A 17,432-nucleotide genomic window follows, 5' to 3' on the forward strand; every position below is an offset into this window, starting at 1 on the left:
CTATTTGGGTATGATAATAACAATGACAATGATCATCATTTTGTGTCTAGGGGCTGCCACACAAAGGGCTAAACCCTTCAGATAGGTGATCTGATTTAATTCTCACACATTCTATAAGGAAGGTAGTGTTATTATGCCTATTTCACAGACATGACAACTGAGGCTCAGAGAGGATTCACTGAGCTCTCCCAGTGTCTCTCAAAGAGTAAGCCAGCCAGGAGTCAAACCTGAGCATCAGGGGCTTTACTGCCCTAGGCTGGATGGGTGTGCAAGGAGGGGGAGGGTGGAGGGCACCAAGGGAGGGGCATCACCAGGATGGAAGAGGACCCACAGTGGGAGAGGAGAGCAGGGGTGCTCGGTGGCCCAGAGAAATATCCAGTATTGCCAGGCTGTGGGCTGTGAGCTTGTGGTTAGGGGGGGCGGCAGGTGGCGCCCTGGGTGGAAGTTGATCTCTATGGTTTCAAATCCCCTCGATCGCCCTCAGCAATCTTTTTGTCTAAAAGTAGCTGGATTTTCGGGAGGACTGGGGCACTTTCTGTGCTCTTCCGATCTGAAGCTACCCCCTGCTGACGTCAGCAGATGAGGACAGAGGGTGTCGGGAATGGCACACCTGGGCCTCTGTCTGGAGCCAGGGCAGCCCCGGATCACGGGGCTTTGGAGCCACAGGCTGGGGTGGGAGGCCAAGCGTTGCTCTGAGTCAGAAGAGGGCCACCCAGGGCAGGACAAAGGCTGCAGGGGAGAGAGAAGACGGAAAGTGCCCTGGCGGCTCCCCTGGCAGACAGAGGGCACCTTGCAGGACTGTTCCCAGGTTACACACGCGTGGCTTGGGGCTGAGGCATGGCTGGGCGTGGAGCCTCACAGTTGTGTTCAAAGTCGGCTCTGCTGTGAGCCGTGGTGATGACTTCAGCCCTCTTGCTTCCCATCTGTGAAATGGGTGACATCACCCGCATGCAGGAAGGTGGGTGATAAGGATGCAGAAGAGCCTGGGAAACACGTGTAACACCAGCTGGGACACGGGCCAGGGTCCCGGAAGAGTCGGGTTCTAGCCTTTCTGGAAATCACCGCTACTTCTTCCAAAGTAGTGACGATCATAGTGGAAACAACAAGAGCTGATGCTGGCTGAGAAGGACGCACACGTGGGCCTCACTCGTGTGCCCGGCCTCACTCGGTGTTCAAAGTCTGTGTAACGGACGGGGAAACGGGGGGCTTCAGTCCCTGGGGCTGAACCCTAACACAGCGCTGTCCTTGCGCCTGGTGGACGCTGTGTTAAACCATTTCACTTTATCCTCATCACAGCCCTATGAGGTAGTCACTAGTACTTTCCCATTTTTTCAGACGAGAAAACTAAGGCACAGAGAGGCTGGGTAACTTGCCCAGAAACACACAGCTGTCAAATGGCCCAGCTGGGATTTGAATCCCCGTCATCCAAGTCCAAGGGTAGCATTACATGTGTTAGTCCTTCCTCAAACCTCCCCCAGCCCCGTCTGCAACCTGGGAGATCCCTCAGGGCAGCAACGCAGCCCTGGTTAATCCCACTGTGGGCGGCTTTCCCCCTCCTCAGGGACCTTTCAACCATCAAACATCTCACTTGATGCTCACGAAATATTAGGAAACCAAGGTCTGGCGAAGTCAGATAAAAGTCTCAAAGTCATACAAATAACAGGTGGCAGAGCTATAGCCATTATCGCTTCCACTTTACAGATGAGAAAACGAAGTCTCCTTTATTTTTCTTTTCACATAATGCCTCACTTCTTGCAGCGCACCAGCAGTCTGGGGAGTTCCACCTAACAAATGCTGCTCTGTGCCACATCACACGCTTTCCCTTTCCTTTCCTCCTCCTTCAAATACCAGGAAGTCCACCCACCTCACTTCTCTGATCCCTGGGGCCCTTGGCTGCAGTAGCTCTGGGATTTGCTGTTGTGGCTTGCTCAGCCACTTGAGAGCTGCTCTCTGTGGGCCGGGGACTCAGTGGCCACATCTCAGGGTTATCAGGGACAGTTACCCACCCTTCTCTATGCCAGGCACCAGGCTGGGAGTGGGGTGTCCAGAAAAGGGCAGGACGGGGCTCCTGTCCTTAGGCACGCACCTGCTGCCCTGCCCTGGAGTGTGGCTGTGAGCCACTCAGCATCCCAGAGCCTGTCAGCTGGGAGGCGAGGCTGGGTTTCTTAACCCGGGGTCCAGGGCCCGGCTTTGAAGAGCTCTGCGAACCTGCTGGCAGTGTAGACCACACTGTGGCATGCTGTTGGCTGTTTTTCTGGGTAGGGGAGGGGCCATAGCTTCCATTGGGTTTCTACAGAGTCTGGGGGTCCAGAGACACTTAAGAATTTCTGACTCAAGAGAATCTCCTGGTCCCACTCAAAAGGCAAAACCATTGGGACAACCCTGTCTCCTAGCAGGCTAGTTGTGCCAACCTGATGGTGGAGGACAGCACAGACCATTCTGCCATGGGTGGGTGTTCACAGGAGGCTGGGGCCAGGAGCCCCCCAGGCCAAGCCCACTCTCAAGCCCTGAGCTAGAGTCACACAGCGAAGAAAGGATGCTTCCTCTGTTTCTACTCTCCCCACCAAAACCAAACCAAACAACATCAAAGAAGAAAAAGGTGTTTCTACACTCTGCCTAGACTCAGCAACATGGGCAAAACATCAGCGACAGGAGCCAACCTGGGAAGAAGGACTCATCTGAGCTTTGCCTCCTGACCTGAGAGAGGCGGGTCCCAGACCAAGAGAGACACTGAACCCCAGCACCGCTGGGCACACGGATGCCGGTACAGTGAGGGACCGCCTGGCCCCAGCAGAGCGGCGAGGCCCACGGGCAGCCTCTGCAGGGAGCGGGTTCAGGGTTAGTGCCCAGCAGTGCCCAGGGCACGGGGGCTGGAGTCGGGAGATGGTGTGGGAGTGATCTCCGGCCTCAAATTTGTCGCCTGTCAGTAGGGGTGAGATTTCAGACACTGCCTGCCTCCCAGATTGTGGCCTATCCCTGGAGGAGGATTGTCGTCCACTCTCTTTAGAATAACAATGCCTGCCACACATTGAGCACCTACTGTATGCATGCTCGGGCTTCCACTAGGCACTGTGAGATAAGCATTAGCCCCATTTTCCAGAGGAAGAAACTCAGGCAGCCTCTTTGTGCAAAACTGCAGCACCAGGGCAGACTGCCTCACACCTGAGCCTGAGGGGAGTATGTAGCGAACACTTCTCTCTCGTGGTGAGGGGAAGGCGACTGAGGGGAGGGGACCCAAACTCAGAGCTCTGGTGCCCAGGCTAGGCTGCTGTCTTTCCTCTCTGCCCTGCAGCAGACAACCTGGCCTTGGTCCCCTCCAGGGGAGCCCCCAGGAGGCTGAAACCTCCGCTCTCTGGAGATCACAGGCCTGCTCATTGGTAGCGCTAGTGGTAAAGAATCCATTCGCCAATGCAGGAGACATAAAAGATGGGGGTTCGATCCCTGGGTTGGGAAGATCCTCTGGAGAAGGAAAAGGCAATGCGCTCCGGTATTCATGCCTGGGAAATCCCATGGACAGAGGAGCCTGGTGGGCTACAGTCCATAGAGTTGCAGAGAGTTGCCCACGACTAAAGCGACTTAACACGCATACACAAGAAGGCCCCATGCCATCTTCGAGGTATGACACACACGGGCGTCGTCACCTTGCCCATGATGGCCCAACTTCCTGCCTATCTGTCATCCTAGAAGCTTCATGGCTGCCCCAGACTGAGGGATCCCCAATCAGGGTCTGGACATGCGAGAGTCGGACATGACCAAGCCCAGTGGCGGGGGGCTGGGGAGCTGGAATCGGCTCATTGGTTGCATGCTGAAGCCTGGATACAGAGATTCCTGGGGCCCGAAGCAGGGAGCCCAGGGTCTCATTGACCCCTGAACCCAAACCCCAGGTGGGAGCCTCCCGCACCTACCTTCGACAGGGGAGGTTTTGAGGCGTCGGCAGATGGCGTCAGTGTCCCCGTAGGTCTCCTTGATCTTGACCACAGCCTCGGTGCCCCGCAGCTCCATGAGGGAGCGCAGCTCCTCCATCGTGCACCCAAACTCGCCCCCATGGCTCGACTCGTTTCTTTGGTTTTTGGAGTAAAAGTCGCTGTTGGTCATGTCACCCATGTCTGCTGCAGTCCCCGCTCGGGGCGGGCCCAAGGGTCAGCGCTGCACAGGAGGCCGCTGGCTGATGGCTCTGCGTGTCTGTCCCCGGCACAGCCTCACTGGACAGCTGTGGCTCTGGGCGGCCAGCTCCAGGGGGCGGCCGAGGTGGGCTGGCGACAGTGGCGGTGGGCTCCGAGGGGCGTCCCCAGGCGCGGGGCGAGGTCCAGGGGCCGGAGGGGCTCAGGGCTGTAGACCCAGGAGTCTCCATTCAGTGGGGCCCATGCTGCTTCCGGGAGCCGGCATCTACATGGTCAGGGGTGGGGGCTCCTGCAGGGATAAGCACAGAGAGTGATGAGGGTCAGGCACTGGAGGCCTCAGGGGACAGGTGCTCAGGAAGGTACTCATGTGCCAAACACACACACACACATCCTACCCCAGATAACACCCACTACACGTACACACACCTAGATACTGATGTTCATATAACACCCCACCGTGCACCAGCACACACTGTAACCCAAACGCACTGATGCCCACCGGGCACTCCAAGCTATCCCTCCCCCAGGTACAGCCTTATGCATCCTCATAACACACTCTACACCCCCAACAGCCCACTGTGCACACACTGACCTCATGACACGAACCCCGGTATACACACAGCCTTCGACACACAGCTCAGGGTGCAACACCCAACCCGCCTACTTTAGGACCTAACCAAAGCCACACACACTCCCCAACACAGGGCCCCCCTTCGCACACACCCTGGTGGACACCCCTCCCCACATGCACACTGTCACATGTAGTCACATCTACAGGCATCATCTTAGCCCCACCTCCTCCCCTCAGAAACACCCGTGCTCACAACCCTGTTTGCACACATGCCATGCCCACACAATCGGGGCACAACCCCTTCCCCCAAAGTTCACAGCTCCCAGGCTCCTTCCCCCAGCACAGATGTTTTCCCCATCCAGGTCTCCTGTGTCTGCTGATACGCACTGTTCTCCCCATAGGCGTGGGGATGGAAGAAAGCCCCCCGCCTCCACCCGCAGTCCGCAAGCACACTGATCAAGGCCCTCGTGTCCTGGTGAGAGGATCCAGCTCACGTACATTCAACAGGATGTCACCGTGGCCGTCAGCATGAGCTAGGCGCCACAGAACCCTCACCTGGGGGCCCCGCAGTCCAGCACCACGGACAGCGGCTGCCACGTCCCTCGGGGAGCGCCGAGCACGGGCGGCTTCTCCCTGCCCGCCCGGCCACCCTTGCAGGAGTGTGGCATCTGTGAGGCTGCCAGGAGAGAACCCAATCCACCCAGACACCCAACACCGGTGGCCAAGGCCCCGGCAAGCGTTGGGTGACAAAGGGCCTCTGCTGAGCTCGGCCGGGCCTGGCACGGGGACTGGCCCCGCCCAGCAGGGATGGACAGCTGGCCATCCGAGGCCCAGGACAATGAGGGTGAGGTGGCGGCAGGCAGATGGGACCAAGCCCCCACCCGGGCCCCAACCCCAGCCCCAACGTGTCCCTTCCCCTGCCCCTTCTCTTTCCTTCACAGTCCTTTCCTGTTGCACAGGATTTTAGAGCTGGAGGTGATTTCAGGGTTCCTCTCATTTTCCTAGGGAAGAACCTGAAGCTCAGAAAGGGAAAAGAACTTGTCCAGGGACACAGAGCAAAGGTGGATGGAGCCCAGAGGTGGCCTGGATCTCCCGGCTCCCAGCCCGTTGCTCTTTCCCCTCCCACTAGGGGGCGCTCCCTCCTTTCTCGCTGAAGACCAGGACCGATGGCGGAGGAGCAACACAGGATTCCAAATCACAGCAATCCGGGTTCAAACCCGGGCTCTCTCACGTCCTGGCTGTGGGGTCCTGGGTGAGTCCCTTCACTTTTGCGAGGCTCGGTTTCTTCGTCTATAAAAGAAGTCAGTCTGCCCTGGCCCCTGTGACCTCTCAGTGTACCGGAAACTAATTATGAACCCTGTTCAAATCCAGTGCGTGTCCACTGGGGGTGCAGGGCTTCCCAGCCTGGGGCAGGGGGTGCTGGAGCCACAGAGGAAGCCTGTCATGCCTCAGAGGGGGGCCCTTCACTCAGGGATGCCGTGGAAGCCTGGTTTTTGCACTGGGGCTGACCGGTGTCATGTGGAGTAGAACTTACAATGGAGCTGATGCCTTAAGCAGAGGCACGAGGCACCCAAGTGTGTGCTTGGGGCTCCCACCCACAGTCCTGCAGGAGCACTCAGCGTCCTCGGCCACCCAAGCACACCCCGCCCCCAAACCCATGAGTCTGGACCCCAGTGATACATCTCTGAGAGGAGCAGGTGAGGCAAGGACCAAGCAGGGCTGTGTGCAGAGATGCTGTAGAGGTTAACTGGAGGGGCTCTGGAAGACACAGCCTCTGGGTTCAAGTTCTGCCATCTCTCAGCAGAATGGGAGGCAAATTAACTTCAGTTTCATTATCTTTAAAAAAAAAAAAAAAGCAGGGAGGGTAATAGTATCTACCTCGTAGGTATTATGAGGCTTACATGCATTATTTAATGCAGAATATTTAGAATCAAGACAAGCACATGGTAAGCACTAATGATCATAACTATCCACAAGCACTTTTTGCGACAGATAGTCTTCTTATTCCCTAGAACACACACAGCGACCGAGACCAAGAGAGGTGAAGTCACTCATCCAAGGTCACAGAGTTAGTGAGTGGCAGAGCTGGGATTTGAACCCAGGAGATCTGGATCCAGAGACATATTCTTAATCAGGAGGCGATGCTGCCTTCCCTGGTAGTATCTCCCTCACGGGGCACTTAGGATGCTTAAATGAAGTGCCATATGTGAACAACAGTGCTTCGCAAACCATGAGGGGCTCTCTAACCCCGAGGAGCTGTTTTATCTCTGTCCTCTTCCTACCTGCGGCGTGGCTTACAGGCCCCGATAATTACCTCTCTGACACCACGAGCTACGAGAACCGTTAGCAGTAATTATATCTGTGACAACAACAGTAGGCATCAGTTAATGGGCGACTGGTGATTTTAATGGCTGTTGTGTGAAGAGGAACAATGATCTTCAACCATTTATGCATCCACCGTCCCATCCATCCATCCATCCATCCAATCATCCATTCATTAACTGTGCTGTGGGCACCTACTTTGTGCCAGGCAGTGGATAATCCAGACATGGGTCCTGCCCTCCAGGAGCTGACAAGGGGCAAGAGAGACAATCAAAAGACCTGTTATAACATGATGGGTTTGCCACAGCAGGCAGTCAGTCCCAGATGCTGTGGATATCTAGAGCAGGAAGATGTGATCCGGCCCAGGGTATCAGGGAAGATTTTTCTCTTAATATGAGCAGGGAATATAGTCTTCCCCTGCAGGAAAATGGGCTGTGTGACTTTGGAGAAGTCACCTAACCTCTCTGGGGCTCATGTGCCTGGTGAGGTTGGCCCATCTGCCTTACTGGCTGCTGTAAGAACCCACAGAGACCCGGTGTATGGGTCTCTCTGCAGCTCCTGGCCCCTGGAGCAGACGCTCTGCAGTAAACTGGCTTCTGTGCCTCCTCCCACCTCCCTCCTACCTACCCCTCCTGTTGCTGGCAAGTGTACCTCCCTCAAGGTTGCAACGAGGTTCATTTGCAGCCAGCTCTCAACAGCACACTGACAGTGCCCCTGTCCTAAGTAATGGGCACACAGGCTGCTGTGGACTGAATGTGTCCCCCTGCCCCAAGTTCATGTGTTGAAGGTCCTAATCCCCAGTGTGATGGTGTTTGGAGGTGGGGCATTTGGGAGGCAATTAGGTCATGAGGGTGGAGCCCTCATGAATGGGACTAGTCTTCTTATAAAAAGAGACTTGGGAGAGACGATCTTTTTTGACTGTGTGAGGACAGTGAAGAGACAGCCATCTGTAAGTCAGGAAGTGGGTTCTCACCAGGAACTGAATCTGCCGGTAACTTGATCTTGGACTTCCCAGCCTCCAGCACTATGAGGAAAACAACTTCTGTTGTCTAAGCTGCTCAGTCTATGGTATTTTGTTCTATAGCAACCCAAACTAAGGCATGGGCCGGGGCAGGGCAGAGAGCCAGTCCTAGGCCCAGAGAGGTTAAGCAACACACTAGGGGTCACACAGCCAACTGGGGCCACAGCCCCTTGAAAAGCTCCTCCCCGTTTTCCAAGCTCCTGCTGGGTGACCAAGCCTCTTTCCTGCCTGGGCCTGTTTCCCATGTGGAAAGTGAAGAGACTGGAGCAGTGTTCTCTGGGGTCCCTTCTGGCTCTGATACAACAGCCCCTTTGGACTCCAGGAGAACGTTCTGACAATATTGGGTTTGTGCATTTCAGTTTCATCTTTTTAGCATTTAAATAACTCTGTACTGTTATACTTCAATGACTCAAGAGTAGGTTAGGGGCACCTTAATAAAAAATCTTTGCCAGGAGAGACTGGCAGAGGAAGGAGCAATTTTTTTTTTTTGGAGTTAATTTAACAAAAAAGAAATCCATCTTTCAAATGAAGGATTTTATTTTTTTAAAAAACACTCCCAAACCTAAACCAACAGCTTTTCAAACCCTAACTGAAGGATGGTAGCTGGGACACTGCAAATGAATTAGGCGCTAAAAATAACTTTCGGATGCCGAATCCTTCTGTTTTCAGATGTGCTGAATTTAAATGCCACCTTAATATGTATTTATAAAGTCACTCTTTAGTTTGAATCTTCCTCGGCACCAATGAGTGAGCCATGTGGGGACACAGACCCCATCTGGAGATCCCTGATGACGAGGCCTGACGCTGACAGGTGGGGGTTCTGAGATTTGGGGTAAGGTGGGGGCAAGGCTCTTCACCCCTCCCTGTGCATCCGTCTCATCTTCCTGGAACAGAGCCAGCCCCACAGCCTCCCTCTTAAGGCCGGGTGAGGACTCAACTGAGATGGAACTTGGCCCAGTGAGAGGGAGACTCGTTAAACAGTGACTGTTCTGACGATGCTAACTTAACTCACTCCCCTCCTCTAGCTGCTCAACCAGACTGTCCCCACGCTGCTGTCCTTAACACAGGTCTCAGGCTGACGGTGCCCTCAAGCCTCCCAGCACAGCTCGGAAGGCTGGGGAGGGCCCCCACTTGTAGGCACAGGTCGAAGGGCTAGTCTCCCTTCTGCTCTGGTCTTGACTGATCCCCACAGGCATCCCCTCTCCTGGATGGAAATTCTGGCCTCTCTGTAGCCCCTCCCCACACTCCACTCCAGCCAAGGGGACCCTCCTGCTGGGTGCTGACCAGGGTGAGACAGGGGAACTCAGCTGGCAGCTGGGGACAGAGGGACAGCCTCACGGGACAGTCATGGGAGGGGCTGTAGTTCTCGCCTCAGCCGCCCCTCTCTGAGAGGTTTGTCCTTTAGGTTTGCGTGTGCGCGCGCATCAAAGCTCACAATGACGGTCTCGGCTCTGAATTCTCACAGTCAAGGAGAGAGAACAGGGAAAGAGGAAGGGAACTGAAAATGAATGCCTCAGAAGCCAGTTTAGTGCTATTTTTAGAAAACTCCTATCCTGTTAACCAGAAAAGGAAGATCTAAAAAAAAAAAAAAAAACCCACAGAAACAGCCACGCATCGGCCTCAAAGGCACAGATGGCAGAAGCAGGGACGGGGGTGGGTTGTTAGGGACTTGGGGTTTCTCACATAGCTTCCCAGCCTCCTGCCTGAATTGAGGGAGGGTGGATCCCCTGACCACCAGGGTCAACTCTCTCCACTGCCCCTTGTTCTCCACAGGAGTTTCCAATGTTAGATGGTAGAGGAAACCCCGCATTCCTGGTCCTCTAGGTGCCTCACATACCCACTCATCCATCCATCCATCTACCTACTCGATAAAAAGCTGCATCTCAGGCCCTGCCTCAGGCACTGGGATTCTGGAGAGAGCAAGGGAGGTGCACAGACCACCTTTCTAGCTGAGGGTCTGCTTACTCTGCCACAGAGAGCCCCCCCAGACCCCATGGTCAGGGTCTGTTGACCAAGTTGAATGATTCCTGCACCACTCTTGCTTCAGGTTTTGGGGCAATGTAATCCAAATGGCATCCCTCAGTTGGTAAAGAATCTGCCTGCAATGCAGGAGACCCCGGTTTGATTCCTGGGTTGGGAAGATCCGCTGGAGAAGGGGAAGGCTACCCACTCCAGTATTCTGGCTTGGAGAATTCCATGGATTGTATAGTCCATGGGGGTCACAAAGAGCCGGACGTGACTGAGCACCTTTCACTTTCAATCCAAATGGCACTTGCCTGGGAACTGCATCTGCGGAGCTCCAATCTTGTCTTCGCCTCCACTATTAAAATGGATTGCTTAGCACACGCTTGCATGGGCTGTTCAGTATCACTGTTCCCACCTTACAGGAGAGAGAGCTGGGCTCGGAGGGTTACAGACGGCCAGTGCCTTACAGATGGGTGCCTGCTTGAGTCCAAAGCCTCTGTGTCCCATTGCCTTTCACCACCTCACAGAATAGCCTCAGACGACTGCCTTCTTCCCTGTGCCTCAGTTTCCTTCCCTATAAAGTGAGGGGGGATTGGACAGATCTCAGTCTCAGAGAGCCACTTTAGCACCATCCTCAAGGATTCTCCCATCACCAGATACTTGCTGCTCAGGACAGAGGCACTTCCTGAGCCTCTTGCTGCCCTGCTGTGCCCAGCAGGAACATCATCCTAGCTCTAAGCCAAGTCCTGCTTGGCTGGAGGCTGGAGGAAGGAGAAACATCCTAGAACCTAGGGATCACAAGCAGACAAGAATTCACCTGGTGCCTTTGACACCCACTGGCCTCTGCATGGAAGTGCCTGCCTTCCAAGATTCGTACCCTTTATGTGCTCCCTGTTATACACCTTCCCTTAAAAAAAAAAAAAAAAACTTGGAGGGTTTTCTGATGAAAGAAAAACAGTAAAGTTTAAAAAAAAACTTAGGAGGGTTTTCTGATGAAGGAAAAACAGTAAAATCATCAGCAGATAGAGGTAAGAAAGCTTAGCTGAGGCAGAAAAGTGTTGGGAGAGACCTCATCTTACCTCCAAGAGAGGGTACATGCAGTTCGAGGGCTCGGCCTAAGATGGATCAGCTACTCTGTTCAGCGTCCTCTGCGTGCGTGTGTGCATACTAAGTCACTCAGTCATTTCCAGCTCGTTATGACCCCACGGACTGTGGCCTGTCAGGCTCCTCTGTCCATAGGATTCTCCAGGCAAGAATACTGGAGTGGGTTGCTGTGCCCTCCTCCAGGGGAGCTTTCTGACCCAGAGATCGAACCCGAGTCTCACGTCTCCTGCCCTGGCAGGAGAGCTCTTTACCGCTAGGGCCACCTGCAAAGCCCACAGTGTCCTCTGGTTTCAGTCAAATGTCTTGGCCGCTTCCCCAGTCTCATCTCTCACCCTGCCCAACTCTCCCTACAGGTGCACTGACTTCCCTGGCTGTCCCCAGCCTCCAGATCCTAACTAGCTGGAGTGACACCATCCCCTTCGGGCTTCATCTGCCTCCCTCTCTCCTGCCCCCGGCTTTGTCCTCACAGATTACAAGCGGAGGGCTGAAAGGACAAGAACAAACAAACAAACAATAAGGGGGACACTTGGATCACATGTGTCCAGCACCATTGCATCCACTCCACCTTTGTTATCTCATTTAATCCTTCACGACAACCCTATGACACAGGTACTGCCACACTCTTATTTTACAGAGGAGGAAACAGGAAGACTGCAGGGACTGCATGAGGTCTTTGGTTTGGGGGCGGGAGGCAGTCAGTTCTCAGACACATGCACACTTAAGGGCCCAGTTACATCCTTCTTTCCACCAGACCAGGCTCCTGCCCGTTTTTCTGATCTCTGTAATGATACACGGGGTTCTGCCATGTCAGTGCTCTGACCATAAACAACAGGTCACTGGGTCCTTGGGGCTCAGGGAACCGTCTCCAGGGATGACGTGCTGATGGATGGATGCAGGTGGGTGCTAGGGAGGGATTGGGTAGCTAAGGCCAGGGAACCTGATAACCGTAGGGCCCCCTCTCTCCCCTTGCCGGCTGACCAGCAGAGGCTGGGCGTGAGTGCTGTCCATGTGGTTGTGGTGCTGACAGCCCCCCTGGGGAGGACAAAGAAACAGGCACTGGGGAACTGTCTCCACTGGGAGCTGTCCTCAAGGCCACAGTACTGATTTGGGATCTGGGGTGGGTATAGGGACCGCGTGTCAAGGAGCTGTCCGTGTTCTGTGGTGCTGACATAGGGCAAAGGGTTTTAAGTGCCCGTAGAGCTATCCAGGATAGCAGTGCTGACTGACAGAGCACAGGCTTGGGAAGTCTGAGGAGCTGGGTGTGGGTGGAGTAGGGAGGGCACAGGGCATTTTTCATGAGTTCTGTGATCAAGCATGGGTAGCTGACCCCAGGTATTTGGTGCTGTTGCTCAAAGCCAGGTTGTCAGGCAATGGGGTGTCCCTGTGAGTAGGCTTGAGCCAAGAAAATGGGACTAAGCAAAAGTCGTTTGGGGCCAACTGCATGATTATAGAGAAGACTCACTTTGACCCATCAGTGCCATCTGTCACCAATGCCAGAAACCCCACCTTTACTGATCCATTCTCTTGTTCTGTGCTTTATCCTTTCCCTCTGGTTCCTGCTGTATTTACGTGGCTGCAACTCAGTGTGTCTGAGTTTATAAAATTCATTCCTCCATGGGATGGGGAAGGAAAATTCACCCACAGAAGTGCCAAAGAATTAGTTTAAGTTGGGAGACTACTTTTGAATCGCTAAGTTCTTTGGGGTCCAAATCAGGGAAGCAGGCAGATAAGGCTTGAGGAAAAGTCATTCTATGCAGCCTGAGCACACAGAGGCCAAGAAATAGAACTAAATAGAAAGTAGGGAAAGGCAGAAAAGCAGGATACCCAGATTCAGAGGAGGAGGGGAGTCAGGCTGATGCAGGCACTGGCAGGAGGTGGTATTTGTATGTGTTGGTATTTGTATGTGTTGAAAATGCTTTTCAGATTTTATTTCTCACTACTGAAGTGAGTCTTCTGGGCTCAAGAAGAACTATCCCTGGTTGGTGGCTGTGCACCCATTGCCTTTCATGCTCCACCCCAGGTCACCTCCCTCCGTGACTCCTTGGTGGATAGCTAGCGATCTCTGTCTGGACGCTGACTTGGCCTCAGACCTAAAGGCAATGGATCAGAAGGCCTGGAAGCCAGAGGAGGAGCCGAGAGCAGGAGCAGGAGTTTCCTCTCCTTCCTCTCTTGATAAACGCTTCTCTGAGTGGAGCTCAGGACCTCAGGGCAGGGCTGCTCAAAGTGTGGTTGCCCAGGCATCACCTGGGGATTGGCTGAAACATAGAGTTCCAGGCTCAGGCCTGCAGAAATGAGTCAACCTCTGGTACTGGGGCTGGGAATTTTTAAACAGGCAGAACCACTGCCCTAGAGTTCGAGGGGATTCCATTGCAGTCCTTCTTTGGGGCTTTCTTCCTCTTGTAGCCAACATTCCACTGGTTCTGGGTTCTAGACTCCTGTCTTGCTCTTGTAACCCAGTCTATGGCTCAAAATCACCTCCAGCTCCCGCTTTCTCAAATGTCACATTCTGCTGGGTTAGGCGGTAGGATCTTCTGGGAATGACTCCCACCAGCCACTCCAGGGTCCTTCTGTCTCTACACTCTTGCTCACACCTGATGACCCGATCCCTTCTTCCCACTCTATGATAGCTTCTCTGAACAATTCTGCCCAGGGGTCCATACCGCTTCTCTGTTCTGGGCGAACTCTGGGCTTTTCCCACAGTCCTGCCCTTGACCCCCTTAATGCCTCACCTCTCCCTGGCAAAGCCACCCAACTGACATCAACTTGCATCCTAACGTAAGTGGTTCCCAAACTGACATTTCCACCCGGCCCTTTCTCCTAAGCTCTAGAACCAAACTCCCCATGACTACCAAATGTCACCTCTGAAGGTCGTCCAGGCTCTCAGACTCTCCCAAATGTCCCCATCCTTCTGTGACCTCTGTGTCAATAAAAAGCATCCCCCCAGGGTTGGACCATTCAGTTCACTCCATTCAGTTGCTCAGTCGTGTCCGACTATTTGCTACCCCATGGACTGCAGCACGCCAGGCTTCCCTGTCCCTCACCAACTCCCGAAGCTGGCTCAAACTCATGTCCATCGAGTCAGGAGTTGGACCATTAGGGTTGCTCTTGACTCTGTTCCCTCTTTGTACTCAATCAGGTGCCCGAGCCAGGGGGCGGTGGGGTAAGAGCTCAGGCTTCATCATCTTCCTCCCTGGCCTGGGCTCCTGACCCTGCTCGGGTTCCTCATTCACAGCCTCTTGACTGGCTCCTCACCCCCTTCACAGTCCCCAGTGTGATGCTGGGAGGGACTCCTACTTACTGAACGGCTCTGAAAACATCTGATTCCACAATAAGCCCATGACGGAGGCATTCTTATGCCTAGTTTACAGATGAGGAAACCAAGACTCAAAGAGGTGAAATAACACCATGTCCAGGTCACATAGTTAATGAGCGGCTGAGCCAGGAGTAGAGTTGGGACCTGTCTGACTCTAAAACCTTTCAGATTTGAGCATGCCATGCTTTGCATTAAAAACATCACTGGCTCCTTGGTGCCTGTTTAAAAAAAACAAAACAAAACATTTTCACGACCACTGCATCCAAGATCCTGCTTCACTGGCTCAGAGCCAACTTTCCTGGGCTCTGGTGTGAGTGAACTCCCTGCGTTTCCTAAACAACAAACATGTGCTCCTCCTCCTCCTCCTCCCCCCCCACCCTCTGTACACACTGTCTCCTCTCTCCAGGATTGTCTGCACCCACTTCGCCACTATTCAAAACCTTCCTTGCAGGGACTTCTCTGGCAGTCTGGTGGTTAAGACTCTGCCTTCCAGCGCAGGGGGTGTGGGTTCCATCCCCGGTCAGGGAGTTAAGATCCCACATGTCTTGTGGCCAAAACACCCCACACATAAAACAGAAGCAATAGCGTAACAAATTCAATAAAGACTTAAAAAATGGTCCACATCAAAAGCCAGTTTTTTAAAAAGGACAACAATAACAAAAACATCCCTTCCTCTCTAAGGTCCAGCCTTAACGCTAACTTCGCTGTGATGTATCACTTGTTCAGTTGCTCAGTCGTGTCCGACTCTCTGCAACCCCACTGACTGTAGCCCACCAGGCTCCTTTGTCCATGGGATTTCCCAGGCAAGAATACAGAGTGGGTTGCCATTTCCTTCTCCAAGAGATCTTCCCAACCCAGAGATCAAACCACGTCTTCTGAGGCTCCCGCATTGTCAGGCATTCTCTAATGCCTCTGTTAAACATTTGAACCCCCCTTCCCTCTTCCAGCCCATCACATGTGGCTCATTCCTTGACTTTGCACCCTCCACCCTCAGTCTTGGGGTGGGTTCTGCCAGCTTGCCTCCCCTACTAGATTAAACTCCCTGAGAACAGAGCTTCCCCAGCACCCAGCACAAGACTGGTTTCCACCAGTGCTGGTTCCGTGGCTGAGGAAACAACCTGCCTGGAAAGACAACAGATCTGGGGTGCAGTCTGCATTTGGAAAGTGGAAACTGGTCGGCTGAGTGGCCGCACGAGCGGATGCTGAATGCAGTCGGGGGAAGGGGGGAAGCGTTACAGCCAGCAAGCTGGCAAATTGGCACCTAAGACTTGGGAAGCAGATACTCCAGTATCCCATTTCACAGACGGGCAAATGGAGGCTTTGCCAGGTTAAGGAAGTTGTCTAGGGTCACATCACCGTTGGATTTGAGCCCAAGCAATGTGCCATCAGAAGCCTTGCCTAAGTCCCTTCTGAGATGACTCAGAAGCTGGGCAGGTGGTGGCAAAGGCAGCGGGACACGCTGGGGCGTCCCGGGTCCAGCAGGGAGACGCCTCCGCCCGTGTGGAGCACACGGTCAGGTCCGCGTCTTCGGCCACGCCAAGTGTTACATCCCACCAGGGATCCTCGCGGTCTGGCCCTCATACTGTCCTCCACCCCTACGCGTCTCTGTTCTCTACCCAAAGCTGGAGGGCAGGGGTAAGGTCAGGGCAGGGCACTCAATCTGTCAGGAGGTAGATCCAGGCTCAGGCCCAGGGACCTGGTGGGGTGCTGGGAACACAGGGCACCCCCACACCTCGCCTGTCCTCCACGCTGACTGCCCTGGCTCCAGAGCCATGGCCCTGGCGGCTCCAGACCCCAGACCCCAGAATCCCGTGCCTCGTGTGCCCGCGGCCTCTCTTTGGCTCCCGCACAGGGCAGGTTGGCTCTGCAGCCCTTCCCCTGACACAGCATGGCTGTCCCGGCCACTGCGGAGACAAACAGAATCTGCCCGGCACCTTGAACAGATGGTGCTGCTTCTAAAAATAACGCTCCCCTGCGCAGCCGGTCCCGGCGACAGAAGGGGGTGCGGGTGGGGGTGGGGGCCGCGAGTTGCGCTCACCAGCCATCTGCACAGAGACAGATGCGAATGCAGCCTCCCCAGGGATGCGGGCCCGGGGGACCCCAGCCTCACGGAAGCTGTTGCAGAGCCTCGGGCCTGCTGCCGAGGTGCGGCCCTGAAGTGAACGCAAGGAGGCTAGGCAGGGGTGTGCCGCCTGGCATTCCCACTCGGAACACCGCTCTTCTTCGCCTGTCACCTTCGACCCCATGTCTCGGTCCCTATGCCCACAATCCCTAGTGCCATCTTCTCTAGGGAATTTCCTTCCACTCCCAGGAAGCTTCTCCTTCCATCCATAGAGTCTTTAACCACTTTTCATTGGACTCACAACCTAGCCGGGTCAGAACCCCTTTGTTTGAGGCTGAGCACCAAATAATTGATTCTTTCGAACTGTGGTGCTGGAAAAGATTCTTGAGAGTCCTTTGGACTGCAAGAAGATCCAACTGGTCAATGCTAAAGGAACTCAACCCTGAATATTCGTTGGAAGAACTGATGGAAGCTGAAGCTACAATACTTTGGCCACGTGATCCAAAGAGCTGACTCAATGGCAAACACCTTGATGCTGGGAAAGACTGAGGGCAGGAGGAGAAGGGGGCGACAGAGGATGAGATGGTTGGATGGCATCACTGACTCGATGCACATGAGTTTGAGCAAACTCTGGGAGATAGTGAAGGACAGGGAAGCCTGGTGTGGTGTAGTCCAGGGGGTTTCAGAGTCGGACACGACTGAGCAACTGAACAACTACTCTTTTCCCAGCCCCTTGTCACTAAACAAGAGAGTAAGAGAGATCTGGGTGAGCACCCTCAATCTGCCAGCCCTGAGCGATCATGGGTAAATCAGGGCAGCTCTCTGGCCTCAGTTGCCACATCTGTAAAATGGACACAATAATCGTCCCTACCTTGCAGGGTGGCTAAGGAGATAGCATGAGTTGATACCGGGTACAGGGTTCAGGCCAGGGCCTGGCCAGCGAGAGACACACA

The 17,432-nt window shown here is 54.3% G+C and overlaps 1 protein-coding gene across 1 annotated transcript in view; it reads right to left on the reverse strand.

Annotated features, from left to right (window-relative positions):
• Positions 1–17,432, reverse strand: part of ATP2B2 (ATPase, Ca++ transporting, plasma membrane 2) — a 162,149-nt gene that overhangs the window by 119,181 nt on the left and 25,536 nt on the right. The window contains exon 2 of the mRNA XM_010862512.1: positions 3,906–4,410. Within this exon, the coding sequence (XP_010860814.1) occupies positions 3,906–4,104 (199 nt within the window). The 5' untranslated portion in view covers positions 4,105–4,410. The remainder of the gene's footprint in view (positions 1–3,905; positions 4,411–17,432) is intronic.

The sequence above is a fragment of the Bison bison genome, unplaced genomic scaffold (assembly GCF_000754665.1).
Source record: "Bison bison bison isolate TAMUID 2011002044 unplaced genomic scaffold, Bison_UMD1.0 scf7180017864482, whole genome shotgun sequence".
Classification (NCBI taxonomy): Eukaryota; Metazoa; Chordata; class Mammalia; order Artiodactyla; family Bovidae; genus Bison; species Bison bison.